The sequence below is a fragment of the Penicillium chrysogenum genome (genome assembly GCF_028827035.1).
Source record: "Penicillium chrysogenum strain IBT 35668 chromosome Unknown utg000005l_segment0_segment0, whole genome shotgun sequence".
NCBI classification, from domain to species: Eukaryota; Fungi; Ascomycota; class Eurotiomycetes; order Eurotiales; family Aspergillaceae; genus Penicillium; species Penicillium chrysogenum.
The window spans coordinates 6,575,772-6,603,154 of NW_026622753.1; the positions used below are offsets into that span (position 1 = coordinate 6,575,772).

The window sequence follows — 27,383 nt, forward strand, 5'->3', positions numbered from 1 at the left end:
AGAAAGATTTACCCCATCGAATGGAGGGAAATCTATATACCTCAATTTCAATGTTCTTCTAGTTTTGAATATACCACCAATGGGTTTCACTACTCTAGTACTATCGAACGACATAAATACATAAATACCCCCATTATGAACTTCAACATAACCGATAGTTAGTTATTTTGCCTGACTTGGAAGTCTTTAAGGTTATATGCTGATTTCAAAATTGTTCATTATGTAATCCATTAGTACGGGGCCCGCGGACAAAGTAAACATTCAGGGCATTCCTGTTTTTTTCCACCCTCGCTCCTTTTTACCCTCAGTCACTCCTCTCCTTACCCTCAATTGCAGTCGGAACCTTGGTCTTCCGATTGAGCGACCATGACTTTAACCCGTTCTCAAACGGGGAAGACCCCCTAAGTGAGTAGTTCCCACCGGATCTTAGTTGCGACGTATCCACACCCTGAATCCTCCAGGGTTATATCTTGCCAATACCCGGAACTTCTGGCTTGCATATACTAGGCTTTTTCTTTTTTTTTTCAAGCTAATTTGGAATCCTTTCTTCCTCCAGAAAAATGGATCGCCCGGGCTTCATTGAGACTCCCGGCGGCCGTCGTGCCACTCGCAACAGTTCTGTCTTCGAGGGTAGCGAGAGTGAGGTCTCCAACTCCCCCTCCCTAGAGAGATCAAAGTCCGCCTCCCGTCGTCGTACTTCAGCCAAAGTCAAGATTGAAGAGGATGATACACCTGCGAAGGTCACGACCAATGGCAATACTACCACCCCCAAGCCCAAGTCCGCATCGCGCGTGGTGGACGGTTGGGAGGAAGGCCTCGATCCCAAGGTGGACTATAGCGGACACTTTGAATTCGGTGGCTCCTTGGGTGTGCTATCCATGATGATCGGATTCCCCATGCTCATGTACTACATGTGGATTGGTGCCACCTACTACGATGGCAAGTTCCCTCGCCCCGCGGAGAACGAGAGTTACGGCGACTTTTTCGCACACTTGGTCGATCTGGTCTACACCGGTGCTTTCCCGTCAGTTAAGGCATGGACTATCTACTGGGTTTTCTTCGTCTTCGAGGGTGCATGTTACGTGCTTCTTCCCGGTGTGAGCGTTTCGGGTCGCCCCCTGCCACACATGGGTGGTAAGCAGCTGCCATATTACTGCTCTGGTGTGTGGTCTTTCTATACCAGCATTGCATTGGCACTCATTGCGCATGTCACTGGGGTCTTCAAGCTGTACACCATCATTGATGAGTTTGGCCCCTTGCTCAGCGTTGCCATCCTTTCTGGATATATCGTCTCTTTCATTGCCTACTTCTCGGCTTTGGCGCGTGGCGCAGAGCACCGTATGACTGGCTACCCGATCTATGACTTCTTCATGGGTGCCGAGCTTAACCCCCCGCATGTTCAAGATCCTCGACTTCAAGATGTTCTTCGAGGTCCGCCTGCCCTGGTACATTCTGCTCGGCCTGTCTATGGGCGCTGCTGCCCGCCAATGGGAGTTGTATGGTTACGTGTCTGGCGAGGTTATGTTCCTTGTCATGGCTCATTACCTTTATGCCAATGCCTGCTCCAAGGGTGAGGAGTGCATTGTGTCTACCTGGTAAGGGTGTTTCCTGCTCCAGAATCAAGATTATTTCCTAACGTTTTGCAGGGATATGTACTATGAGAAGTGGGGCTTCATGCTGATCTTCTGGAACTTGGCAGGTGTGCCTCTGAGCTACTGCCACTGCACCATTTACCTCGCCAACCACGACCCTGCTGAATATCGCTGGAACCGCTACTTCCTTGCCTTCCTCTTTGTCGCCTACCTGTTCGTCTACTGGGTTTGGGATACCACCAACAGCCAGAAAAACCGTTTCCGCCAGCAGGAGCGTGGTACCATGGTGTCCCGCAACACCTTCCCCCAACTTCCTTGGCAGACATTGGAGAACCCTAAGACCCTTACTGCGGCTGATGGTTCAAAGATTCTTGTAGATGGGTGGTGTAAGTCTATGCCAAATATCAAAATCTACAAATTCCAATACTAACGACCTCATAGACGGCAAGGCCCGCAAAATCCACTACACGTGCGATCTTTACTTCGCTCTGAATTGGGGTTTGATTACCGGCTTCTCAAGCCCGTTCCCTTGGTTCTATCCCGTTTTCTTCGCTTGCATGATCAGCCACCGTGCTCTTCGTGATATTCAGCGGTGTCGCACTAAGTACGGCGAGACCTGGCTCGAGTACGAACGCCAGGTGCCTTACCTGTTCATTCCTGTGAGTAACTTGACCTTATTAAAGACTTTCCCAGCGCCTGTGGCTGACCTCGTAAATCATAGTATGTCTTCTAATCGCAGCCTGCTGCTTTCCCTTGGACTCATTGGGGGCTCGGTAGGTGGGAGCCCAGGGGATCTTTCTTCTTTAGGTCTAACTCGACCATCATTCTGCCAAACAACCTTGATGTAACATATGTATAAAAACAAACCCTTATAACGTCGAATTGGTTATTAATACCTGCACCGATCATGAAGCAAGATCTCACCCTCTGGTGTGGCCTCTGACTTATTTGGAAACCACTTTATGACTTTTTTATGACTTTTGTACGGTTGCGCCGAGTCACCGAGATTCTGAAGTTCATCTATATTTGAGACATTATTTTCTATTCAGTTTTAACCTACAATGTATCGAAGGTAGATGGATCTAAGTAGTTGAAATGTTGGCCAGTATCAGCACATGACTGCCCCGCGTGTGTGTTATCGATAATGCTTTCGTGCCTCAATCATCTGTATTCTTCAAGGTCGTTCCAATCCGTTCCTCGATCTTATTTCCAGTATATTACTATCTTTGAAAAGAAAATAAAGACACCATGCTGATCCAAGAATCCTATCATGATGTCCCCACCAAAGCGGATGGACAGGGAACGATGCGTATGTACACTACGGTCCCTCTACAGCACATTTCTCTGCTCTATAGAGCCATTGCTCCTTGATAGTGTCAATCCTGACAATTTACCAGGCATCTATGTCTTCCACCCGACAATCCCGGGCTACCCCAAAGCCCGCTTCCCCGGAGTCGTAGTTTTCAGCGAGATCTATCAAGGTTCGTGTCCCCCCATTGCGATCATGCCCGAACACCTCCACTAAAGACCCGCAGTAACGGGACCCGTGGCACGCTTTGCACGCCAGATCGCAGGCCAGGGCTACATCTGTGCTGCTCCTTCGAGCTATCATGAATTCACTGGCCCGGAACCTCTGAAGTATGACGCCGAGGACACCGACAAGGGGAACGCGTGGAAGATTGGCAAGGTAAGCAAAATAACACAGCTTCCATGAGTAACATGCTTTACTTGCGTTTTCCATTCTTGTTCTTCATTAGGGATCTTTTTATTTTTATTTATTTTTATTTTTGGGCTTGAATTTCAGTGCTGACTGTATATCAGAAACTTGCCGCTTATGATGAAGACGCTAGTCTCAGTGTGGATTATCTGCTCTCACTGCCCACTTGTAATGGCCAAGTCGGTGCCACGGGCATGTGTCTTGGTGGCCACTTAGCCTATCGTTGCGCGCTGGATAGCCGGGTCAAGGCGAGCGTGTGTTACTTTGCCACGGATATCCACAGCAAGACCCTTGCCCTGGGAAAGAACGATGATAGTTTGGAGAGAGCTGGGGATATCAAGGGTGAGATGCTAATGGTATGTTAAGATCTTTCTTTTCTGTTGTTTTTCGTTTGGGTTCAATTGCTAAATACAATCTCTAGATCTTCGGAAAAAACGATAACCACGTCCCGCCCGAGGGACGCGATCTCATCCGTAAGACCTTGCATGATAAGGGCGTTTTATTTGGTTTCTATGAAGTCGCTTGGGCACAACGTGAGTTGAACACCACTCTCAACACTGTCAAACACAAGTGTGCTGACAGAAATACGTATTCAGATGCCTTTATCCGTGATGAGCTCAGCAAGGGTCGGTATGATCCGGCTATTAGCAAGGTCTGCTTTGAGATGCTGCTTGAGCTGTTTGGGCGCACCTTGAAGCTGGATCTGGGCGATCATGATGGGCAAAAATTGGTGATCGAAGATGTGTGCTAAGAGGAGCGTTCGAATACTTGTGAGACTACATGAGGTCCCCTACAGAAGAACGGCCTGATTCGTTAAAATTGGACGTGGATCAATCAATTTCCAATAGGACTAGATCGAGTTCTTAAGGGGTATACTTCTACATATACATATGTAAGTACCATGCGAAATACTCCGTAGAGGTACAGAGTAACGGTACAACGCAGGCACATAACATGATCGCATAAATATATCCCAATGGCCCAGTACTCTATCAAAGCAAAATTCCGAAAATTGTATGTGTTTGCTAAATTGTGGCCTGAGTCCATCTGGTCGACCTGGCGACCATATGTTCTTCGGCAAGGGTTGAGGTAAACCACTTTATCAAAAAGAAGAAAAAGGAAAAAGAAAACAAATATAACAAATGTAACAAATATAACAAATATCCCAGATCTATTGAGACCTGCAAGTGTCTATAATATCACAAGAGCCTGCGTTCTCTACACACAGCAATTTTATACTTGATACCTAATCGGAAGAGAGTACTATTATTAGTGACTGGACCCAAGGAACCACCATTGCCACTCTTTTCAATCTGTTTTGATCGGATTTCAGATTTTGGTCGATTTTGGTCGATTTGAATCGATTTGAATTGATTTGGATCGAAGTTCGACCTGAAAACTTGGAAGTTCAGGTCTTTTTGTTTTCTAAGCCACACTAGCGCCAGCCCTGTGAGTCCCCCGAGTAACCCGTGGGAATCAGCTTTCTTATTTCCCCTCGCAGTACGCTCTACTCTGCACAGCTACACAGCTACACAGTTACATAGTTTCACTCTACTACTTCTACCTCTACTTCTGCTTCTGCTTCAACTTCAACCTGAACCTGGTTTCACTAGAGATCCACCGATCTGGATCGATCCTGCGCGCGGGTCAAGACGCCCCCCATCTTGAACTCTCAAGTCTCAACAGTCTCTTCTCAACATTGCCTCACGTACTTATCCATCTCTCGTTTGAAGATTCCAATTCGCAATGGGGTCCACTCAATTCGGGAACTTTCACGTAAGTGCAGATCGTACCTGGAGACTGAACCTCCAATGGGCAGATACTGACCGCAAACCCGTATGGGTACCACAGGACTTCTGTCGCGACTCAACCCTACCAGTCTGCAATGTGAGTGAGATCTTCTCCCCTTATAATGGCTTGGAATTCTCAACTGACTGTATCATTTGTGGGTTACAGCTTTTCACCAATCAAACCGCGACTGATGCCTTCGGCGCGTGCGATCTGACCGGCATTCCTCTCAGTGGGGATAGACACCTTCGGAACTTAGGTACGATATACGAGGCACGAGGCTGATGCCATTGGGACCAAATAATGCGAGGATGGTTGCTAATTTCTGATAGGCTCGATTCTGCTGGCCTTCATCGCCATTGTCTTGACCGTGGGTATGATATGGAGATCGGACAAGAAACACGCTGCGGTCGGCCGGAGGTATGGGATATATTTGTTCTCTATAGGAATATCAGCTGACATGGCGGTGTGCGCAGGGAAATGCAATTGTTTTTGCTCGGTTTCATCATTGTTGAGATCTGCGAGATCTTCACAGTAGGCGGCTTCCCGCTCAGCGATGCAGTCCGAAAGGTAGGATTTCTACAGGATAGATAGACTCAAGGCCTCGGCTGACAAAACCATCTAGGGGTTTTCTGCAGTACACATTGCCGCGATCACGGCTACTTGCTGGGTCCTTCTCATGAACGCACTCGTCGGCTTCCAGTTGCTTGATGACGGCACTGCAGCTTCCATCGGTCTCATCAGCGCATCTGCTGTGGCCCTCTTCATCGGGACAGGCTATATTGCATTGGACACTGGATTCGATTGGACTGGCCGCTTCCAGTCAAGCTATGACGCACCAAATCGCAACATCGCCCTCTATGTTCTGTACCAACTCTTCCCACTCATCTGCGTTGTCTTGTTCTACCTCCTGGAAGCCGTACTAGTGCTCCGGGTCCTAGGCGAGTTCCGGCCAATGCGTAAGTACATCACACTGGGCTCAAAACAGACATGTGCTAACGGTGCAACAGTGTATCTCACCGGTGCTGGCTTGTTGTTCGCAATTGGCCAGGTCTTCAACTATGTGATCAGCACCCACTTGTGCCAGGCCTCGGACGGCAAGATCAATGGAGCTTTATTCGAAACTCTCTTCACCCTCCTTTCTGTCTCCGGGGTCTGGGCCTTCTGGAGTAGTATCACTGAAGACGACTGGCCTCTGCCCGTGGGTGGTGGTGGCTACAACTGATTTGATAATCATGCCATTTGCAACATCTATGACTTTGCTTCGTCGGTTTCTTGCGTGCGAATTTCAACGTCTCTAATTATTCTCCAGCGATACATAACTTTCTTCACGCTTGTTTACGAATCTTGATCTTGAACTGGGATTGTCGACATTGTGATACCCCATTTCCTTAAGTCATGTTTCACGATTCATCTGCCATCTCTTACCTTTACGGTGGTTATCATGCCTTGCTTTGTGAATCGTTCCAGCCCATCTACGTTTTATGAATTTCTTGGAGTTTTCCAGCTCCCAGTCCTCCGGTCGACCACCTTCTCGTCGGCCTTTATCCGTTATTTTATTTAATGACAGATGCCTCTCACCATGTACTTAGTTGTAACCATGTCAAATAATCGACTTTAGCTACCTCGCCCTTTCCCGATTTCATTAACCATGACTAAAACTGCCGATTCCCAATCACGAGACCAAATCATTCATGGGAAGGCTTTTGTGGAAACGCACCTCTAGTCTCTTAGGGTAGGCAGTCTCTGATGCTACCTATCTACCCCGACACGGACATTGGGGAAAGACAAGCCTTCTAATGCGACTCAGTGTGACCCCTGGGCATTCTGGTTTACACATCGCTCTATATGCCCATCTATCACTTGGCCACCAATGTGACATTCAAGCCGAGAGATGACTGTCGTTGTCTTTTGCTGCGAATGACTCCTAAACTTCGGTGTATATAATATTATAAGCAGCTATTTAATTCAACAGCGTAAGCTCGTCCATTTATAACACAATAGGTACCAAATTCAAACTTATCCCTCTCGGTTACTTGTTTCCAATCCTCTGCAAAGGTTCTTGAATATGCGTTTCAATATGACCACTCTTGTCCTCGCCTCGGGGTTGGCCTCAGCTGCAGGCACAGCTGCGGTGGCTAATAATACCCATGTCCAGACCACCTGTACAGACCTCTTTCCATAAGCTCAACTCCTCGCATGTAATTGGGGCAAGCTAGCATGCTAATACAAAGTATACGTACAGTGCGGCAACATAATCTAGATATCGTTCGGCACCTCCCAGAGGCGTGTAGTCTCGCTGCTTGTCTCAACTTGTCGGCCGAACTTAGGTGCATTGCTAATGCTATAAACAATGGCGATCCCGCTGCTCTGCAGAAATGTTTGACGACTTCCGTGACTCAGGTATATCCTTCTGCCTTCGTCGAGTTTGCTTTGGGGACAGAAACTAAGACCCGAGTCTAGATCTGCTCATGTGTTGCTTGTGTTCCAGCAATTGAAGATATGCTGGTTGAACTCGGTTTCTGTCCGGGTTCAAATGATGGCGACGATAAGCCTCCTTCTCGGTGAACGCCATGTGGCCCCCAGCTGCTTGCTAGTTGGGGATCTTGTCATTGCATGTCATAGTTAGTGCATACATAGCAGTCAGTCCCGTTCCCGTAGGAATTCTAGCTATATCTCTGCTCTTTTCGTCTTTGTCGGCAGCAATACTTATATTAGTATGAGGGACGTATAGGTGAGGGCTAGACCAAGGCTAGACAACGTCTTCCCTAGAATGATGTCGTATGTAGTCATCACAATGGTTGAGTTACAACAGCAGAAGAATCTATATCTTTAACGCTAGGTCATTCAATGATCGATAGATTAGTATAGAATGGGTTATGTACAATGGTTATTCATGAGCTTTCAAGGGAGGGTATCGAGACCTGCACATGAACTGAAAACACAAGAATCGTCAATAAAGTATGTGAAATCAAAGGTTCGTTTGAATATATCAACAAGAAAACCATGTTCAATCAAAACTTTTTGCAACTTCATAGTCGAACTTTGACATCGACACATGGAAGAGTCCACTCCCGTCTCCCCAAGAGGCTGCGCATCCACTCCAACCCAACTCCTGTCCACTCGTTGGGCCTTGACTCCATTCCACTGGGAGAAAGTCGTTGCTGGACGCCCTCCAACGCAGCACCAGCCAAGGCTTTGGCGGTGGAGTTCATAGCATCGAAAACAAATCCCGTCAGGCCATCGCCAGGCACTGTCGCTTCGGATGTTGCGTTGCCCGAGAGAGCATAATCGCCAGGTTCTGAGGTATAGCGTGGTGCAAACCAATTACTCCGTAGGTCGAAGATGCATCGGTCTGACCAATGACATGACGAGACGAAGAGAATCAGGAGCAATGCGGAGCAGTAAATACATGGCCGGTGGATTATGTATGTCAAGGCAACAAACGAAATGATGAAGAGCGGGGAGGCGTTGGTCGGAATGAAAAGGAGAGGTAGCCAGCTGCAGTATAGTTTATTTGGGTTAGTCTAATCATCTGCTTTGCTGCTTGTTGCTGTTGGTTGCTTCTCTTACCTTCGTAGACAGAACATGATGAGGTTTTGCGGGCGCTGGCCTGATGGCGGAAAGGTGCAGATAGGTGGACAAAAGCGTCGTTTGACGTAATTGATATATTGGAATTTCCTGATGAACTATCCCAGTGAGCTCACCACCTTCAAACTCAGTAAAGTGAAAGTGGGCTAGAAGAAGTAAAGTAATCCGATACATTAATGACGCGAATCGGGCAAGAAATAACACTAGCCACAGTCCGCCACAACTCGGCAGGCTCAGCCACACCCACGGCTTGAACAGAGAGTTCTTCTCTCCTTCACCCTTCCTCTCTACTTCACCACGTTCTTCAATTTCATCTCTCTTTTCTCGTACTTACCTTTCATTTATTCTTTTGTTGCCTTTCTAGCCTTTCTGGTTCCCAGTTTCATACTCTGGCCCTCTCGAAAGAGAGCTTCTGAGAGCTCTGCAAAGCTTGGATCCTATCGGCGGAGGTCGCCTGTAACCACGGCGTAACGGCAGAAATGTCCACCCCCACCGATCTCCAGGCTCTCTTAGCCAGTATCCGGCCCCGTCCTTCTCCTTCAAACACTCCTGGCCAGGATAATCCTCAGGCCCAGCGCCAATCGTACTACCAGCCCGGTCTGTTCCCGCCGCACCCTCAGCAGCAACCTTACGATGGCCAGAGCTACCCCCACCCCCAGTCGCATGGCTACCAACATCCATCGGTGACCTCGACCACCCAAAGTCCTGCCCCAGTGAATGTTCCCCCTCATCAGGGCTCTGATGTCTTGAGTCCTAACGTGCCGTCTCCTCGGGGCGAATGGCCCCAGCAGCCGCAACCACAGCACGCCAACCCAGGCTCTGTGGACCTTTTGAATCTTCTCAGATTCAGCCAGCGTCCTGGTGCTTCCCCCCAGCCGCAGGCCCCAGCTGCACCTTCCGAGCACCTGCAGTCCCCGCCGGTTCAGGGAGCTCCTGCGTCACACGGACGAAATATTTCCGCGTCTGACCTAGTTGCTACTTTGTTCGGTCAGCAGGCCCCTACGGCTGCGCCCGCTGCCCCTCCCCCGGCATTCCAGTCTGGTCAGCCTGAGGGCCCTAATGAGAACACACAGGATATGTTACTTCGCCTGCTCAACCGTTCTCAGCCAGAACCTGCTGTCGCCGAATCACCGGCGCTGACTTCAACCCAGCAGGCACCATATATGCAGGCTGCCATTGATGAACATCAGAACCAGGCAGCCAAGAATGTCTTTATGGAAGTTGTGGATGAGAATCCCAAGGCGCCTGCGAACCCGGAAACGGTCGTATCGCCCAACTCGAAGGACTCAATGTTCACCTATGTCAATCCGTTTGACCAATTGGCCGCTATTTCTCCTATTAACAAGTCTCCCCAGTCTACCTCTGGCATCCAGAGTCCAGCTGTTGAAGTCATGCAGAAGCAAAAGATCAATGTTTCTGCTAAGCTGGAGCCTTCCCAGGCACCTGAACTTGCGGCCCCCAAGGAGAGAACCCAGTCGCCAATTTTGAGTGAAGGTCAGAGAGAAGCTGTGCATGAGGTCGTTGGTCGTCTCGTAGATGAGATTGGCCGCTCTCTCAGTGGCGATGAGCCTCAAGCTGAAGCAGCAACAGAAGCCAAGGCTGCTGTTTCTACTGCCCAGGAGGAACCCTCTGAAGCAGTCATTTCATCGACCGCTAGTCATCTGCGCGAGACTGCTGCTGAATCTAAAGAAGCGGCAGGCTTGACCCAGGTTGACGAGCTCGCAAAGACAGAACCTGCCGCGGTTCCGGTTGCCCCCAAGGCGACTGAGAACACCGAGGCTCTAGCTGACAGCTGGGAGAGTGCGGAAGACAGTGCTGAAAAGGAAGAAGAACGAGTTGTCTCTGTTCACAACTTCCCAATGAGACCCTTTATCTCCATTGCTGTTAAAGCTACGTCTGGAAAACTCACGACCTTCCGGGATGACGATGTCATGGATATTGCTCGTCTGAAGAAGGAGTTCGATCAGCTTGACCGCTCGTTGACTGCGGCTACATCCGAATACATTGTGTACGCGCTCGCCAAAACTGGTGGCATCAGAATTATTCGACAGGATGACGGTAGTGACCGACAGGTGTTCCGTTCCACCCGTGATCGAGTGTTCAACGTTGCCTTGTGCACAGCTCCTACTGCGGCTGGTGACTCAGAGGTCCAGGCGATCCTCGGCATTGGAGTCAGCGGCTCTGTATACTGGGCCTTGATCTCGCGTTCTGGAAAGGATTTCTTTGATATGGATGCCTTGGAAAGTGAAAGCTTGATCTTCCCACCTTTCCCGGCCTCAGACGAGAACACCTCTGGTGGCCAGCTGAAAACGCGGGCCAAGCGGAGCACTCGTCACACCAACTTGTTTGCCATTGGTCGGGGCAAGAACATCTACGTTGTTTCGCCGAAGGCAGCAATGAGCCCTACCTACGGCGTTTCTGGTGCTCAGCGTACAGTTAACACTGAGAAATTCTTCAAGGAGCGTGCGTTGAAGATCTCCACTGGTAAAGCCGGCAAAGACTTCGCTTTCAGTGATGATGACTCTGTCATCGCCTCTTTGGACAAGACTGGCCGACTGCGCTTCTGGGATATACATGATATGCTTAACGACGCGAGCTTTGTGGAAGGCCCTGCTCCTGCGGAGATCCGGGTGCCCTTGACTACATTTGTCACGGGCTCCCCCACCGAAAAGTCTTGGCCCACTTCGGTGCTGTTCCTCGATAAGCTTCGCGCTTATTCGCGATCTATGGCGCTCCGTTATGTTTTGGTTGGTCTCAAGCAAAACCACACCTTGCAGCTCTGGGATATTGGGCTGGGCAAGGCCGTGCAGGAGTTGAAGTTCCCGCACGAGAACGAGTCCGATGCCATCTGCAGCGTGGCTTATCACCCATCATCAGGGGTCATTGTCGTTGGACATCCCACACGTAACTCTATCTACTTTGCTCACCTTTCGGCTCCTCGGTACAACCTGCCTCAGATGTCACAGGCAGCCTACATCAGAGACCTCAACGATAAGGACAACACCCTACCCAAGCCCGAGTCTACTGCTTGCTTGAGTGGAATTCGGGAGATCTCTCTCGGTTCCAAGGGTCAGTTGAGAAGCTTGGAGCTTCTCCCTATCACCAAGTCCGCTACTGACAAGCGCGGCACTGAGGAAAGTCCCCTGTTTGAGCTCTACGTTATGCACTCGCGCGGTGTGACCTGCTTGAACATCAAGAAGGAGGATTTGGGCTGGACTGCGGATAACAAGGTTATTCGCCCTATCGATGCATTGGAGCACGGCTTGATTGAAATCAGCGATCTCCAAACTTTCCCCACATACGCCACCGACGATCCGTCTGTGAACGGTGACACCGCCTCTATCCAGTCTCGCGTTGGTCCCAAGGAATCGGTGAAAAAGCCAGAGATTGGAGAATTGGCTTCTGGTGTTGCTCCTTCGCGTAACGCTTCGCCTACCAAGTTGGCCAAGAAGAAGGAAGAGCCCACTGAACCAGCAGCGGCACCTGTCGTGGTTGAGAAGTCTGAAAAGAAGAAGAAGAAGAAGGCTGCCGCTGCCGCCGAAGCTGCCAAGACAAAGGAGCCATCCGTTACTACCGGTGTCGAATCTCTGCCGGTCCCCTCCGCCCCTGCCAAAGAGTTCGAGACTCTTGCCTCTTCTACTACGGCGATGGGTGCGACTCAGGCCGCCGAACAAGCCGTGCCTGGTTTCGGTTTCTCGAACGAAGCTTTCAGCAAACATATTCAGACCCTGCAGGGTAGTGTTTCAAGCGAATTCAACAAGAGTCTTGGCCATGAGTTCGAGAACCTCCATCGTCGCTTCGACGATGAACGTCGCAGCTGGGATGCTGCCTCGTCAGCCAAGCAAGACCAAGTGTTGCGCCTTGTCTCTAGCACGCTCTCCGACAACGTCGAGAAGAACTTAGCGCGTATTGTTTCTGCCAGTATCCAGGCCGATGTTATTCCTGTCATCGCCGATGCCACCTCTGCAGCAGTCAACAAGCAGCTTAATGGCGCCGTCTCTCAACAGCTTGGAGGCGCGTTCAATGAGGAGTTGCGGCAGGTTCTTCCCAAGGCTGTCATCAATGCTATGCAGCAGCCCCCTGTGGTGAAGGCTGTCTCCGATTCGGTTGCACAGAAGCTTGCACCTCGCATCGAGACAGAAGTTACCCGGGTCATGCAGTCTTCGATTGCCCCCATGCTTGAGTGCTTGGCACGTACCACAAAGAAAGTGGAGTCGGATATGGAACGCCATTTCAAGGCCCAGATCAACCACTACGAAACCCAGCGCCAGAGTGATACCGCAAAGATCGAGGAGATGTCGGCCGCCCTGCGTGGCTTGTCCAAAACCGTTTCTTTGTTGGCCGCGAACCAGGGCCACCAAATTCAGCAGAGCCAAAGCCCGCAGCACGAGATCCCCCACCGTGAGATCTTGAACGTCAACAAGCGCTCTTCGACTAGACAGCCAAGTGAGAATCAGGTGCGCATGTCGCAGCCGTTATCTCAGCCTCGGCTTCAGCCTCAGGCTATCCCGGTTCAGGCCCCGGCCCCGGTTCCTGTCGCTTCCCCTATCGCGCGATCCCCTGAGGAAATCGAAATGGGGGATATCGTCCAGCTTATCAATACTGGTCACTACGAGCAGGGCACTATCAAGGTTTGTCTAAAATCACTCCCATATATTCGAATGTTCCTATTAACTTTATATTTCCTAGTGGCTCCAATCGAACCAGCAAGCTGACCTGTTCGACAACTTCTTTGTCCACATTTCTCCGGCCTACTTGTCCCGACTTTCTGCGATCGTCATGCTCTCCGTGGCCGTTGCTGTCACCACTACCATGCAGACCAACATTGGCCAGCGCCTCCACTGGCTCGAGGTGGTTCTTCAAAACGTGAACCCCAGGGTATGTCATTATTCTATCTCAAATATTCGTATCATCTTGACTAACTCTGGCTTTTTAGGACACCGATCTCCATGAAGTCGCACCTCGCATTCTGGACATCATGAGCCAGCGCCTCAATACCCTGTATATGTCAGTCGTTGAGCGCAACCCGCACGACCCAATCCTGCGACTTATTTCACCCCTCGCTCGCCGTGCCCGCGATCTGCACACCAGCCTGTCTTAAATCGCGTTTTATCTCTCGCCTTTTGCAATCATGAATTCAGAATCAAGATGAGTTCACGATCTCTCAGACCCATCAACGGCGTTATCATTTTGCTTTTCGGTATGACGTGTAATGATATCGAAGGAATGACAAGGAAAGTAACAAATCCAAAAAAAGAACACATGAATTCGATCAGAGAGCATGGTCTGGTACCCTTCGGGATGGGTGGAATGGTTATCTTTGGCTATCAGGTCAAACACCTTGACGAGGTTATGAAGTTTCCTTTAGTTAGGGCATGGAAAACGGGATGTCCTGGGCACATTTGATACCAATGCACACCACTTGTATTTGCTACTCTTCTGAGATCTTCTATGAGGGTCTGGGCATCCATGCATGGCGCTGTGGGTGATCTAAGGCCTGTGTAAAGCTTCGTTGCGTCTCCCTTGTATCTATCTAGTTCCTGTACTCTCGGGTTTCCATATTTATGGCATGGCGTTATTATCACTTCAAGTGCAGTTACTTTATTCATACTGTCCAATCTGAGTTCTTGTGACGATATCACTTGGTATTAGGCCTTACCAAACTTGATGAAACCACTTATGTACTACTTATACACTATGAATTTGATGACGTTCTACCAATGGGATTATGTATTGACTATGTACACATTTGGATAAATCATCATATACACAAAGCTGTACATATTGAGACGGTTAAATATGCAACCCCACAGGAAAACCCCCGATAATGCTGTTGAAATGGACCACGAAAAACAATATGCTTATGCATGCTGTCTAAAATTCTGGGCAAAAGCAGGAGGTATAATGATACGCAACACTTCGCTTCCCCTACCGGATGATCAAGCAATTGGATATATCCAACCAAAGTAAAAGTATAGCCGCCTGGATCAATCGAATTTCCAGATGCAAAACTAGGGCTGAGGCTTGCTATCCCCGCTCGTGGTCTGATGAATAACCAGCTGAACATGTCTCTCCGGCTCATCGGGCTGACCCACGCCGGGCTGGTGGGACGGCGAACGAGGAGGGATCACCGAGCCACCAATGCCAAAGAAGGGCGGGCGCGGGATTGCGCTCCGGAAACCACGCTTGCGGCTGCGGTAACTCGCATCCTCCCCCGTTGTAAGAGGTGCCGTTGTGGGAGGTGTTGCCGTGCTGTGTGTGTGACTGGTGTTTGAGATGGGGACGGGTTCGCGTTCCTCGTATGTGCTGGTGCTGATGCTGATGACGTTGGAGATGGTTGCTGGGAGGTTATAGCCGGCTTTCCCAACGGGGACTGAGAGGCCATGCACAACCTGGATTTGGTTAGAAGATGAGTAAAATAGGAGGATGTGGGATTTGGTCGGGGAGAACTCACAATACTGCAGATTACTAGGAACCAGACCACAACCTGAATGGCCTCCATGACTTGCTTTACATCCTCTGGGACTTCGCCCTCGACTTGGATCTTGCGCAGGAATTCAAGGCTGACTGACAGGTAGAAGATAGCGCCCACCCCGATGGGACCAAAGAAGCCGACGAATGCAGCCTGAGCGACGTGGTCAATTTGCGGGATCCACTTGTGCATGGCGAAGACGATCGGGAGGCGGCGGACTAGGAGGATCAATACTCCCAGGAAGATGAGCCGATAGATTGGAATCACGCTGTTGTTCAGGAAGGATGACCAGGGACAGACCGCTCCAAACCACATGAAAACGGACAGGTTAAGAAGCATATCGATTGTCGGTTGGAGGGAATCGTCCATGGTTTCAAGGCGGAACCAGTCACTGTCTCTGTTAGCATTCGAGATATTATAACCCATGTCGAGGTGACCTACTCTTGCGTGAATACGTTTCCAGCAATGAAACAGGCAAGAAGATCATCTGTCCCAACCAAGCCACAGGTTCCCACAATGAACAGCTATTTGAGAGATCAGCAAATCACTTTTTTTTTTTTTTGGGGGGGTGGGGGTTGAGGTAAACTCACTGCAAGAGCAATGGCAAACACCAAAAAGCTCTCCCGGTCAACATAGCGCTTCTCCTCTGCCCAGTGCAACAACTTCCTCGCAATCCAACCAACCAGAGCTCCGTAGATCATACTTAACAGAATCGTGTATACCCAGGTCTCGTAGACCCACAATGCCATCGCCTTCCCAGCGCCACCGCTATAGCTCTGGCTTGCCATCCCAGTGTACTGGAGGAGATAGATCCCAAAGAAAAGGAATGGATAGCCAAGGCCATCATTAGCGCCAGATTCAGCGATAATAATTCTCTGCAACTCACGGGGAACATGTTTATCAGCAAACTTTCCCTTGACAATGGAGTTGGACAAAACGGGGTCGGTTGGGGTCACGCATGCGCCGATAATCAGGGCATGGAGGAACTTGAAATTCGGAACCATAGCCCAGATCACTAGGCTACTGCACATCCACATAGCAGCCATGCCTGGCCCAAGGAGTAGCCCTAGGCTCCGCCATTCGATCTGCAGATATCGCTTTGGGAGCTGGACTCCGGCTAGGACTAGCTGCACACCTAGCACTAGGCGGGTAAAATGCAAAGTGATTGCCTCCAGGTTTTCTTCTGAATGGAGTGCATAGTCATCTGGTCTGATGAAATTGGCTGCATGAGGAGAGAATAATACTCCGGCTAGCAGGGAGATCACTATTTCCTGTTAGCAAATGTGGTGATACCACTCGGATAACTTAACGCTTACATGCTTCGGATAGGTAGAACTGCTCCTTGCAAAGGTACGAGACTAACCCGAAGAGGGAAATAAAGCCCCCGAGCGTCGCGCAGACAATGTTGAAGTCGATCAAAGCGAGTGTCGGCATTTTGGTCTGCACTATATCCCGCTTGAAAATGTTCTGAGTTGTATTTGAGGGCGATGAGAGCCCAAGTGTGTTAACTAAGATGAATATGTCGGATTCAACAGAGTCAGATCAGTTGGGACCTAGAGTCTTAGACAAGTGTCTGTATGTCAAGGCTGAACGAGTACGAGCAAATGTTATTGAATCATAGTTTGAATTTCCTGTTTGATTGTAGACAAGTTCATCTGGATACCTGGATGTACTGAAATGGGGTTCAGAGCAAATGTTAGCATCCGTATTGCTATGAAGGTGAAGACGAGAAGAGAAGAGGAGAAAAAGGAGAGAACTCTGGCGTTGTGGGAAAACATCCCAAGTCTTGGCATCTGACTTGCGATGTTTACATAGGAACAATAGGAACAATAACATATCAATTGACTTCTCGAGGTATATTATTCTACACATCGCTATATCACTATTCGAACAGATGCAGGATGCTCTCTCTTTTGTTTCGCAATGACATGCCTAAAAATCTTCATCAAACAATTCATCCGGCACCTCTTGGGCCACATGTAGTGCCCCTACCTTAGCAGATACTCCCCTTTGGGCTCCATCAACGGCTAATTTATCGGCCTCTTCATTGCCCGGGTCTTTATTATGACCTTTAACCCATTCAAACAAGGTCTTCACCTTAAGGTCATTTCGTTCCTCGATTTTGACCAAAATCGATTCCACCAGGTCCTTGTTCTCAACCGGCTTCTTGTCCCGGGTCATCCAATTGTTGCGACGCCAGTTGATAAACCATACAGTAACACAGTCAATCGAATATCGACTGTCAGTGATTATGGTTACATCTCGGTGCCGAGGTGCAATATCAATCGCCCGAAGGATCGCGGTCAATTCAGCACGCTGGTTCGTTTGACGACTGCCTTTTAGTGGCTCCGATACATTTCTGCTGGGATAAGTGACGGGAGTTAGAAGGAATGGTGGAAGATATAGATATGGGGGCATATACGAACCTTGAATCGCCAGGCCCAAAGTATACCCCTACCCCGGCCGATGCTAGTGGAGTACCATTCCTTAATGAACTCCCGTCGGTGTATATCCGGAGCATCCCTGGGATACCTGTTGATTGTGTCTTTGTCGCTGCCATCTGGGGGGCAGTCTTGTACACCACCTTGCCAGTGGCTGGGTCTAAAATGACGTTCGGGTCAAACCCATCTTCTGCTCCTTTCGGCAGTGGGCCTTCGCCTGGCGCAAATTCGACCCCTTCTGCGTCTTTCGGTTTCTCGGTCGTTAACCCATGAGGCCCAGTTGCCACGCCGAACCCCACTGGTGGCTGCGTCTGTCCTTCCCGTACAAACTCCTCTGCCTCTTCGCGGGTGGAGAACTTGCGATATCGAGGTCGCGGAAACCCACGAATCTGCTCCTGTGCTGTTGTCCAGTCTGTGTATACCCCAGTAACCCGGCCCCTTTGGATTCCATAGAATCGTGTGTTCTCCGAGCTCTGCGATTCGACCGGGGGCTTCGTACCATTCAAAAACGCGTTGGCTGCTTCTTGTGAGGGGAAAGATTGGACTGAAGAGGTTATGTGTCAGTCTCTGGCCTAATTTGCACGCCTATTGGAAGAACCACTGCGAAGAGCGCACTCACAAATTGCTCCCTTGAATCCCGTTATTTGAGCCAGGCAGTCATTCCATCCATAGTAGATACCCGGTTTGTGACCCGCCTTGACGGCATAGTATTTTGCCGCGGCATTCCTCTTGCGTTTTGTGCCTGCGGTCGGCGAGGGAGAGGGTTTCGAGCCTGGGGAGGCTTTGGGGACGGGGCTCGGCGAGGGTGTAGTCTTATTCATCGCGAATTGGCCGTCCCTGGGTGTCAAGTCGAGTATTGTGAGGGTCGTAGAAGTAGGGAATATCCTCTTGCACGTCCCACTTAAAAATCCACGATCCGACGTTGTATTCGTGACTGGGCGGGCGGGAATAAATCGAGGGATAAATCGCGGGCAGCTCAGAAGGGAACACCAAGGTCCCAACTTCAAGGCTGACCAAACACGGCCGTGAATCTTGATTTGCTCGAAGGGTGTGTGATTGTGGGAGAGAAAACTAAGAGGTAGAGACAGTCACTTCAAATGCCGAGTGATTTGAGAATTGAGATTGAGGATAAAGAGGGGGAAGGGGAGGGGGAGATAGTCAGTCCGGCCTACGTCCGGCGTTTGTCGATCTCGATCTGACCCAATTTCTACTTTTGACGGTATATATATTATTGCCTGTGTTTGGGTTGGTGATTGATTGCTGGGTTGACCTTGTTCTCATGGTGTAGTTTGTGCTGCTTCTGATGTTCAAGTATATATACTTAGGTCGGTATATATTGCAAATATAAGACCGACCTCTTGCTTTCATACTAAAACAAGAGGAGACGTACAAATAGATACTAGGCATATAGAGCTAAAATCTTGCCCTCAACCGCTCCAATATCACCTTCACCTCCTGTTGAGTAGACTGCACGACATGCTCAACAGAGACTACCGCATTGATACCTCCAATACCCGCACCACTATCAAAGCCATTAACACGAAAACCCCATGAGACTAATAGAGTCGGCATACTCACGCCCATACTGTCCTCCGCTGATGCCCGCCAGCTTGTCTAGCTTCATTGTACCGTCGGATGATTTCCTCATCACTGACCCCTTCCCGAGAATCCTGGTAACTAGCACCGATGACAGCCCTACCATCGTACTGCCTCGGAAAGAGATCGGTTGACTGGAATACATCATGTCGGATGGACTTGATGGTTGAGACTCCACCATCACCCCCCGATACAATGGTCTGCTTAATCTCAGTCGGCGCAGGGCATTCCGAGGTTGCGACGAACTAGACCCGATTAGCAAGGCCCCATGCCTGAGAAAAAGCAAGACGTACCCTTGTGCCCATAACGATCCCATCGGCACCTATTCCTGTCAACTAGTTACGACAATAAAGTACGGAACAACCAACCTAGGCCGAGAGCAGCAACACAGCCCCTCGCATCCACAATGCCACCGGCTGCCAGGATAGCAGTGTCTGTACTCCGAGTCCTTGACAGAAGGTCTCGCACCTCAGGCAAGAGGGATATCAAACTAGCACCCTGGGCCCACTGATGCCCCCCTGCATCGGTCCCTTGGACCACTAGAACATCCACCCCCTGCCGAAGTGCCTCTTCTGCAGCTTTGACAGTTCCTACCTGGACAAAAACCTTGATATCCCACTCAGAACTCTCCCGGGCCCTTCGAATGGCCTGTATGATAGGAAGATGATCGGCGTCAGCCTGAGGGAAGGACAGCCAGACTGCCGCTACTCGATGCCTCTGGAGTATGGGAATGGCATTGTCAATAAACCCGTCTGGCTGGAAGGTAATGAAACCGACACCAAGCGGCAATGGTTGGCCATCGGTCAAACCAAGGATAGAGCGGGCACTTGTCAAAAGAGTATCCAGGCCTAGGAGCTGGGTGGACTCAGATCGGAAATCAAAGCCTCCGCCAATAAACCCTATAGATGGTCAGTCTGATATCTGCAACCAGGTCGGTTTGTTATACCGAATCCTCCGGCTTTTGTGACAGCAGTTGCTAGGCCGGCATCGGCAAATCCAAACATTGGTGCATTAGCAATGAACGGAGCGGTTGTACGTGGAAACCATTGTAGGATGTTCGCAGCCATTGTGAGATTGAGAAAGGGAACAGTGAGATGCGGGGAATAGATGGCTCGGGATGTACCTTTGTAATGTTAAGTAGATATGTACATTACTAACAGTCCAATTCTACCTAGGTAAATACATATTTGATTTATAATAGGAAGACAATCTGAGGATTTTATAGGATATTTCGATGAATAATGTTTTTGACCATCCATGGATTGCCCAGGAGGATATTATGGCTTTAGAAAATGGCGAGAAGTCTCTTCAACTCATAATCGCATAACGGGCACTGTCTCACATCAATCAGTTTCCTGGTCTAGCGGTTATGATTTTCCGTTAACAATTGCTTCAAGCAAGTGTTCCGGAAAGGTTCTGGGTTCGATTCCCAGGGAAACTATTTTTTTCTTCTTCTTTTTTTTGGTTCCCCTTCTCAGGAGAGAAGGGGTTTTTGGTTGTGCGGGTTGGGGGTGGAGATGGGCTAAGGTGGCGTGGATAGTGGGCCAACGGCCAACGGGGCGAAACCAAGAGAAAGATTCTTGGATATTGAAAGTGTCGAATTATATGAAGATAAACACATTTACATTTGGAGTATATAACATTGGTTGCTCCTCTTACAGTCTCGCACGGAATGCGCGCCGTAAGGGTTCGAGAGCAGTAGGACCATCGTAGATCTGCTGCTCGGTAACGCGCGTGTTGATCTAAGAGAAGAGTTAGTAGAAGAAAAGACGAAGTGATGAGAGGACACTTACATGTTGAAGCCCTAATTGATCAACCCGCTCGACTCCAAGCAACCGCATACATGTCTTGATCTCATCGTTCAGAACTATCACAGAGTTAGAAATAGAAGCGGACCGAATACCCAGTCAACTTACTCTGCAATGTTCGACGAACGCCGTCAACTCCACCCGCCGCTAAGCCCCATAGAGCCGGGCGTCCAAGGCCAACTGCCTTCGCGCCTAGGCAGAGAGCCTTGACGGCATCTGTGCCGCGACGAATACCCCCATCCACATACACCTCGATCTTGTCGAAGACCTCGGGGCAGTATTTCCGAATCTCCAAGAGAGTATGAACCGCCGGAGGGGCAGTGTCCATGGCGCGTCCTCCGTGATTGGAGAGAATGATACCTTTAACTTGGGGAGTGTGGAGGGATGCAAGGTATGCATCTTCGTGAGTCTGTAGGCCCTTCAATACGATAGGCAGATCCGTCTGAGTAGCAAGCCAGGCCAAAGTATCCGTCCATGTCAAGGAAGGATCGGTGCCTGCGAACAATTGCTGGCCGACACCTCCAGATCCTTCGGTTGGATTGGGGGTATCGTCTGACGCGCGCTCGGCGGCTTTCACGCCACTGGGCACGGCAGCGGTCCGTCCGGTCATCCCCGTCCGCTCATCATCCTCGCGTTTTCCTGGCACCGGGGCGTCGAGAGTAAGGACGATGAATTTGAATGCCTTGAGCTTCTGAATGCGGGCAAGCATCGTCTCACTCTTTTTGCGGTCAATCTGAACATAAAGCTGCCAGCCAAATATTTGATCCGGAGCAGCGTCTTTGACGATCTGCTCTGGCGTCATGGAAGCATTATTGGAGATGATTTGCATGGCTCCAAAGCTACGGCATGCTTCTGCGATACCGGCCTCACCGGACGGGTGACCTAGACGGGCCATCGCCGCGGGAGCCACATAAATAGGCGTTTTCAGTTTATGGCCGATGACGGTCGTGTCCAGCTCACACTTTGTACAATCCACAAAGACTCTAGGTCGCAAGAGGATGGACCGATAAACCTGATTATTAAAGCGCTTGCTGATCTGGTCGTCGGACGCGGAGTAATAGTACGCCCAGGCCTTCTTGCTCACTTGCTTAGTAGCCACCTCCTCAATCTCGTCCAAATTGAGAAGATTCTCCATAGGTGGTGGACCCTCGATCTCTTCTTGAGGTTCAGAGATCTGCTGCTTTGGTAATGTGCTAGCATCGATTGTCCCCAAGCATGCCTCGGGCTTAAGCTCCTCCTCCAAAATACCCGGCGGGTGAATAGGATCATACTCCTCGGTGGCATCCTGTCCCGCGAGTTTCAAAATGATCTTTGCACCGCCGGGGTGGCTGCCCAAGAAATCGGTGACCTAGATTGGAATCAGACATGACCGGGGAATGTGCAATGCGCAACGAGGATCGTATAGCATGAAAGCGTACATCATAGACCTTGCCGTACAGAACCACCCAACAACTCTCAGAAGTGTTATGCTTTGCGACTATTTTCAGTCAGTCGAAACATCCCGCGTGGGGGTTCACAGCGGTGCGGAGTACTCATACCTTCTGCTGCATCGAATACTTTCGTCATTCTCAATCACGCCGCAAGGGTGATTTGGGTGATAGTGGATGGTTTCTATAGAGGTTGAGACGGAGTAATTCGAGAGGAAATGGGAAGAGGAGGGAAAGGTAAAAGAAGTAAGTTGGAGAAAGATACATCGACTCTGGAGAGTGTGGGGAACATGGCCGCCTTTTTCCTTTGGGGAATTTTCAATTGCCGAGGAATTGGAATTGGTATCACGTTATTGGTGGAAAATATTCGATGTATTATATGTAAAGAATAAGAGAAAATAGGATAGATTGTATTTATTGTATTATTGTTTAGCATATAGTGTTTTGTAATATATATAGTGTACCTACATAGGCACCTATACATAGGCACCTAGGTACCTAGGTACCTCCAATCCACGTGAGGTGTCCGCTATCTCCTCAATCTCCTGCGGAACCCAACTTCCTTGAAATTATCAAGTCCGGATATCATTCCCCAATATCTTGACTCTTAACCTTCATTTGATCTTAAGAGATTCAACCATGTTTGAGGTGTGTTTACTGTAATATCTCCTCTACCCCATATTCTTCATCTCTCTACCTTAACTCGTAGTATTGACCGTCTCAGCGTCGTGCAGCGGATCGTTATCGCCTTCGAATGCACCGAGCCCGCTCGGCTGTGCTGACCTCGGATGAAATGGTTGAGATGCGCGCGGCTCAACGCACCTTTGAGGGGGCCTATGTCCGAACCGCCCTTTCTCAGTTCTCCTTCGCCCTCGTCGTACTCAAGATCTTCACCGCCGAGTTCTACAGTATTGGGGCTCTGTTCGCGATATACGGCACGGGTGTTCTCATCATCGGACTTTTCCGCCGCTCGCAGGGAAACAGACAGTTCTTCTCTGAAATAGGGGAGGATGGGATCCATCGGCACAAATTCCGTACCAGTGGAAATGCGGTCTTGGTCTTGACAGCATTGAGTATTGCGGCATACGCATGCTTGATTGGCTTGACCTTGAACTTGAGCAAGTGATAAGGGACTTTCTGTGTGGTGGCACGCGATCCAGCCACCATGTCTAATATCCCTGGAGCCTATCTTCTAGGCATGCTATCTGTGATACCCCCTGCGTTACCGCCAAGCGCCAAGGATTCCGCACCTGACCACGGAATATGGGTTACCATTTTCGGGGCTTACGGCAGCGGACATCGGTGTGCAGCAACGGACGCCTACAGTTGGTCGGAGATCAATCTGCTGTGTTGATGACCGAAAGTCGCCAAGGAAGCCGAGTATGGATCAACCCGAGCGGTGAGACTCAGGTCACACAAGGTGTCTCAATGGTTAGTGTTGTTTGATTCACTGGAGGCTGAGTTCGATTCCAAATGCGGAGTATTATGTGTGCTTTTGTTGAGCCGGCCATAATTGGAATCAACTGAAGGTGTACGGAGTACTGATACCCCCTACCAAGACTCTACCAAGACGGGAAAACAAGCGGCTATGAGCATGTCGGTGGGTTATGAGGATATTGCAGGGCAAAGTACACAGGAGTCAGATTGAGTATGGTTTTCTTCGAATCTGTATACTCTTAGCCAAGCATTCTCTATTACAGATAGGACCGATACATCTTGCATGTTTTTGTGAGACCCCCAATTGTCCACGGGTGTCTATGATGTATATATAAGATCTGTTTAATCCCGTATTAGACTTGAATATCTTGCTATCTTCCCAAAGCTTGTATACACTTTGACATCATATATGGCCGATCTTTAAGCCATCGATCCACCCTATGAACTAAATCTAACCTGCATCCTGATTTCATCATTTCGAAGTATTTCTTTAAAGGTCTCTTTGACGTCCTTGGCACTGTCCTTGAGAGTGATATTGTATTCCCCACACGTTGAAGAAGAAGAAGAAGAAGAAGAAGAAGAAGAAGAAGAAGAAGAAAAAAAAAAATTACCAAAAAATATCTTTACACCAAAAAGAAACTCCAGATCCAAAAAAAAAAAAAGCCAACCTCTTTGATTCTTTCAACCCCTTGAATATTCCAAATCCCCTTGACTATCCCAGGTGGTCAATATCAGACCCGGTGGTCCCTGGTCCCGTTGGTTGACTCATCCAAACCTCCGTGGACACACTTTCTTTTCTCTCCCCTCTCTCACCAACTTTTTTTTGGTCCAGTTGCCCAGGTGTGACTCAAGTCCTTATCAACTTTGAGACAACTCGTGAACAAGCTCTGAAAAGAGCGAGACGATACCCTTCTTAATAAACAAACAGAACATCCCCCAGTGGGATGGCGCAACATTCTAGCATTGCCCGGTCGGCCATGACGTCGGCCACTTCACCTGAGACGGGGGACCAGAGGATTAATATTAAACCCAACGGCACATCTAATGGCTCGGGATCGGGAAAAGAAGGAGCTCTTCTGCCTACGAAAACTGTGGTCAACCGAGCGCTAGGTAACGACCTGCATTCCGATTCCCATAAATCTTCACTGCCGCCCAAGGGCGGAGTCGGAACGGCTTTGACGGACACTCCGGTTTCTACCGCACCACCGTCTCCACAGATGTGAGTCTTGTTGATTTTCGTCTAGAACCTTTCCACTTTACTATGTCTGAGCCTATCAGAACGAGCCTTGATCGGCTCGCTTCGGGATGTGTCCAGTTCTGGGGCTCTTTGCACCTTATTCTGAGCTAATCTACCTTACCCCGGACTATTCAACCCCTTGTTTTACGTTTTCTGTCTCGGGACTTGCTTAGATGTGCTTGGCAAACGGTGACTAATATGGTCCTTGCAGATCGGGCCTTTATCAACCTCCTGGTACTCCCGGTCGAGTGCGAGCAACTACTCTCGATATCCCCGGATTGACCAAGTCCAAGGTATCTCCAGATGGCCGCATTGCCCAGCGGGATGTCGGCGCCAAGCTGGTCATTGTCATGGTCGGCCTCCCGGCCCGAGGCAAAAGTTACATTACCAAGAAGCTGGCCCGCTATTTGAACTGGCTCCAACATGACACCGAAATCTTCAATGTTGGACAGCGTCGCCGTGTGGCCGCTGGAAAGTCCCCCTCACCTGCCCCGATTGATCGTGGCCAGGATCGGAAACCAAGTGCTTTCCACAAGGATCTCGTTGACTCAGTGCGTCGGTTGAGTGTCAGCGTTGGCACCACTTTGAACTCATCAGACGTCTCCCCGCCAGAGAACGGGGCACCGCTTCCCCCTCCAGTGGTCCCAACCAAGATTCTCGTGAATGGAGAAGAGCCCGAACAAGATTCTCAAAATGAAAGTACTGTTGTGCCCTCGATCGACGCAGGCCCGGCACAATCTCGTGAGAATGAAGAAGCTATCAATGAAGCTTCCCCGAACCTATGGATCAAACCGCCGACTTCTTTGACCCTCAGAATCAGCGTGCCGTCAAGATGAGAGAGCAGGTCGCCCTGGACACTCTTGATGAATTGTTGGATTATATTTTGGAGGAAGGTGGCAGTATTGGTATCCTCGATGCGACCAACAGCACTATGGAACGTCGCAAAGCGATTGTTGACCATATTCGCAACCGCGCTGGTCCCGAGCTAAATATCCTGTTCCTTGAGAGCAGTTGCGTGGATCAGGATTTGCTTGAGGCTAACATGCGACTGAAACTTTCTGGTCCCGACTACAAAGGCCAGGACCCAACCGAGGCACTTGAAGATTTCAAGAAGCGTGTTGCTCTCTACGAAAAGTCCTACGTGCCTCTCGGCGAATACGAGGAGAAGCATCGTATGGCTTTCATTCAGATGATCGATGTCGGTCGTAAAGTCGTCGCTCACCAAACCCATGGCTTCCTTGCTTCTCAAGTCGTCTACTACTTGCTCAATTTCAATCTCTCTCCACGCCAAATTTGGATCACACGACACGGCGAAAGTTTGGATGATGCCGCAGGCCGTATTGGCGGTGACTCTGATCTCAGCGAGAACGGCAGAAGGTATGCCAAGGCGTTGGCTCGCTTCGTGGATCACCAGCGGAAGCAGTGGGAAGCATATCAGCGACAGAAAGACCTTCTCAAGCACTTCCCGCCTCGAGCCGGTGACATCACACCTCCCAACCCATCTTATCTTCCTCAAGAAGGGCCACGCAACTTCTGTGTCTGGTCCTCAATGATGCAACGCTCCGTTCAAACAGCTGAATACTTCAACGAGGATGAGTACGATGTCAAACAGATGAGGATGCTGGACGAAATTCATTCTGGCAGGATGGAAGGCATGACATACAAGGAAATCCAAGAGCAGTACCCCGAGGAGTACGCCCACCGCAAGAAAGATAAACTCTTCTACCGATACCCCGGACCAGGTGGAGAAAGCTACCTCGACATCATCAATCGATCGCGTACGGTTATTGTCGAGGTAGAGCGCACTACAGACCATGTGCTCCTGGTCGGGCATAGATCCGTTGCTCGCGTGCTCCTGGCCTATTTCCGCGGCTTGAAGCGTGACGAGGTCGCTGACCTCGATGTCCCGATGGGCGTTTTGTACATGCTTGAGCCCAAGCCATATGGTGTAGAGTTCAAGGCATACCGCTACAATCCCGAGACCGACTGGTTCGATTACCTTCCCAATTATGAACTGCATCAGGTCAAAGCACAGACGACCCACTAAATGCCCCTAGAATTTGAACATGGAGTTCAAAATTCCATGACTTGCTACGATCTATCATGACCTCATTTGTGGAATGACTTGGCCAAGGTTTTAGGCTCTGGTCGTTTTACGTTCTTCACTTCTCTGCTTTTTCCTGGGCTGTATCCTTGGCTTTTATTTCCTATTTGCGTCTTGAATATGTATTATCTATGCCTTCCCCCCTCCACTGTTCTTTCAGGGGTGTTTTTTTT

General features: G+C 49.6%; 11 protein-coding genes across 11 annotated transcripts; 6 read left to right on the forward strand and 5 right to left on the reverse strand.

The window, feature by feature from the left end:
* Window positions 1-560: 560 nt before the first annotated feature.
* N7489_010899 (C-24(28) sterol reductase) lies at window positions 561-4,060 on the forward strand (the record flags this gene model as incomplete). The annotated part of the gene is made up of 9 exons (XM_056716648.1): window positions 561-1,445; window positions 1,495-1,595; window positions 1,647-1,978; window positions 2,034-2,312; window positions 2,827-2,901; window positions 2,990-3,073; window positions 3,128-3,279; window positions 3,414-3,665; window positions 3,731-4,060. The coding sequence occupies 9 exons, from the start codon at window positions 561-563 to the stop codon at window positions 4,058-4,060; spliced, it is 2,490 nt and encodes an 829-aa protein (XP_056564270.1).
* A 995-nt stretch (window positions 4,061-5,055) lies between these two features.
* N7489_010900 (chitin synthase export chaperone) lies at window positions 5,056-6,322 on the forward strand (the record flags this gene model as incomplete). The annotated part of the gene is made up of 7 exons (XM_056716649.1): window positions 5,056-5,085; window positions 5,161-5,196; window positions 5,266-5,356; window positions 5,430-5,517; window positions 5,574-5,667; window positions 5,723-6,056; window positions 6,108-6,322. 7 exons carry the CDS (start codon window positions 5,056-5,058, stop codon window positions 6,320-6,322), a joined length of 888 nt encoding a protein of 295 aa, XP_056564271.1.
* Window positions 6,323-8,129: 1,807 nt separating this feature from the next.
* On the reverse strand, window positions 8,130-8,687 carry N7489_010901 (uncharacterized protein; the record flags this gene model as incomplete). Its single annotated transcript, XM_056716650.1, has 2 exons — window positions 8,130-8,598; window positions 8,671-8,687. The coding sequence occupies 2 exons, from the start codon at window positions 8,685-8,687 to the stop codon at window positions 8,130-8,132; spliced, it is 486 nt and encodes a 161-aa protein (XP_056564272.1).
* Window positions 8,688-9,167: 480 nt separating this feature from the next.
* Window positions 9,168-13,789, forward strand: N7489_010902 (uncharacterized protein; the record flags this gene model as incomplete). The annotated part of the gene is made up of 3 exons (XM_056716651.1): window positions 9,168-13,319; window positions 13,378-13,566; window positions 13,625-13,789. 3 exons carry the CDS (start codon window positions 9,168-9,170, stop codon window positions 13,787-13,789), a joined length of 4,506 nt encoding a protein of 1,501 aa, XP_056564273.1.
* A 910-nt stretch (window positions 13,790-14,699) lies between these two features.
* Window positions 14,700-16,594, reverse strand: N7489_010903 (putative Na/H antiporter; the record flags this gene model as incomplete). The annotated part of the gene is made up of 5 exons (XM_056716652.1): window positions 14,700-15,080; window positions 15,143-15,551; window positions 15,602-15,684; window positions 15,751-16,424; window positions 16,477-16,594. 5 exons carry the CDS (start codon window positions 16,592-16,594, stop codon window positions 14,700-14,702), a joined length of 1,665 nt encoding a protein of 554 aa, XP_056564274.1.
* A 498-nt stretch (window positions 16,595-17,092) lies between these two features.
* On the reverse strand, window positions 17,093-18,422 carry N7489_010904 (RNA-DNA hybrid ribonuclease; the record flags this gene model as incomplete). Its single annotated transcript, XM_056716653.1, has 3 exons — window positions 17,093-17,522; window positions 17,587-18,145; window positions 18,221-18,422. The coding sequence occupies 3 exons, from the start codon at window positions 18,420-18,422 to the stop codon at window positions 17,093-17,095; spliced, it is 1,191 nt and encodes a 396-aa protein (XP_056564275.1).
* A 592-nt stretch (window positions 18,423-19,014) lies between these two features.
* Window positions 19,015-20,264, reverse strand: N7489_010905 (nitronate monooxygenase; the record flags this gene model as incomplete). Its single annotated transcript, XM_056716654.1, has 5 exons — window positions 19,015-19,123; window positions 19,180-19,442; window positions 19,491-19,519; window positions 19,566-20,096; window positions 20,144-20,264. 5 exons carry the CDS (start codon window positions 20,262-20,264, stop codon window positions 19,015-19,017), a joined length of 1,053 nt encoding a protein of 350 aa, XP_056564276.1.
* A 588-nt stretch (window positions 20,265-20,852) lies between these two features.
* On the reverse strand, window positions 20,853-22,571 carry N7489_010906 (FMN-dependent alpha-hydroxy acid dehydrogenase; the record flags this gene model as incomplete). The annotated part of the gene is made up of 5 exons (XM_056716655.1): window positions 20,853-20,939; window positions 20,991-21,064; window positions 21,114-22,353; window positions 22,424-22,482; window positions 22,544-22,571. The coding sequence occupies 5 exons, from the start codon at window positions 22,569-22,571 to the stop codon at window positions 20,853-20,855; spliced, it is 1,488 nt and encodes a 495-aa protein (XP_056564277.1).
* A 500-nt stretch (window positions 22,572-23,071) lies between these two features.
* Window positions 23,072-23,558, forward strand: N7489_010907 (uncharacterized protein; the record flags this gene model as incomplete). Its single annotated transcript, XM_056716656.1, has 2 exons — window positions 23,072-23,080; window positions 23,157-23,558. The coding sequence occupies 2 exons, from the start codon at window positions 23,072-23,074 to the stop codon at window positions 23,556-23,558; spliced, it is 411 nt and encodes a 136-aa protein (XP_056564278.1).
* A 39-nt stretch (window positions 23,559-23,597) lies between these two features.
* Window positions 23,598-23,786, forward strand: N7489_010908 (uncharacterized protein; the record flags this gene model as incomplete). The annotated part of the gene is made up of 1 exon (XM_056716657.1): window positions 23,598-23,786. One exon carries the CDS (start codon window positions 23,598-23,600, stop codon window positions 23,784-23,786), a length of 189 nt encoding a protein of 62 aa, XP_056564279.1.
* Window positions 23,787-24,813: 1,027 nt separating this feature from the next.
* N7489_010909 (6-phosphofructo-2-kinase PFK26) lies at window positions 24,814-27,153 on the forward strand (the record flags this gene model as incomplete). The annotated part of the gene is given in 3 exon segments (XM_056716658.1): window positions 24,814-25,088; window positions 25,318-25,927; window positions 25,939-27,153. 3 exon segments carry the CDS (start codon window positions 24,814-24,816, stop codon window positions 27,151-27,153), a joined length of 2,100 nt encoding a protein of 699 aa, XP_056564280.1.
* Between the last annotated feature and the right edge of the window lie 230 nt (window positions 27,154-27,383).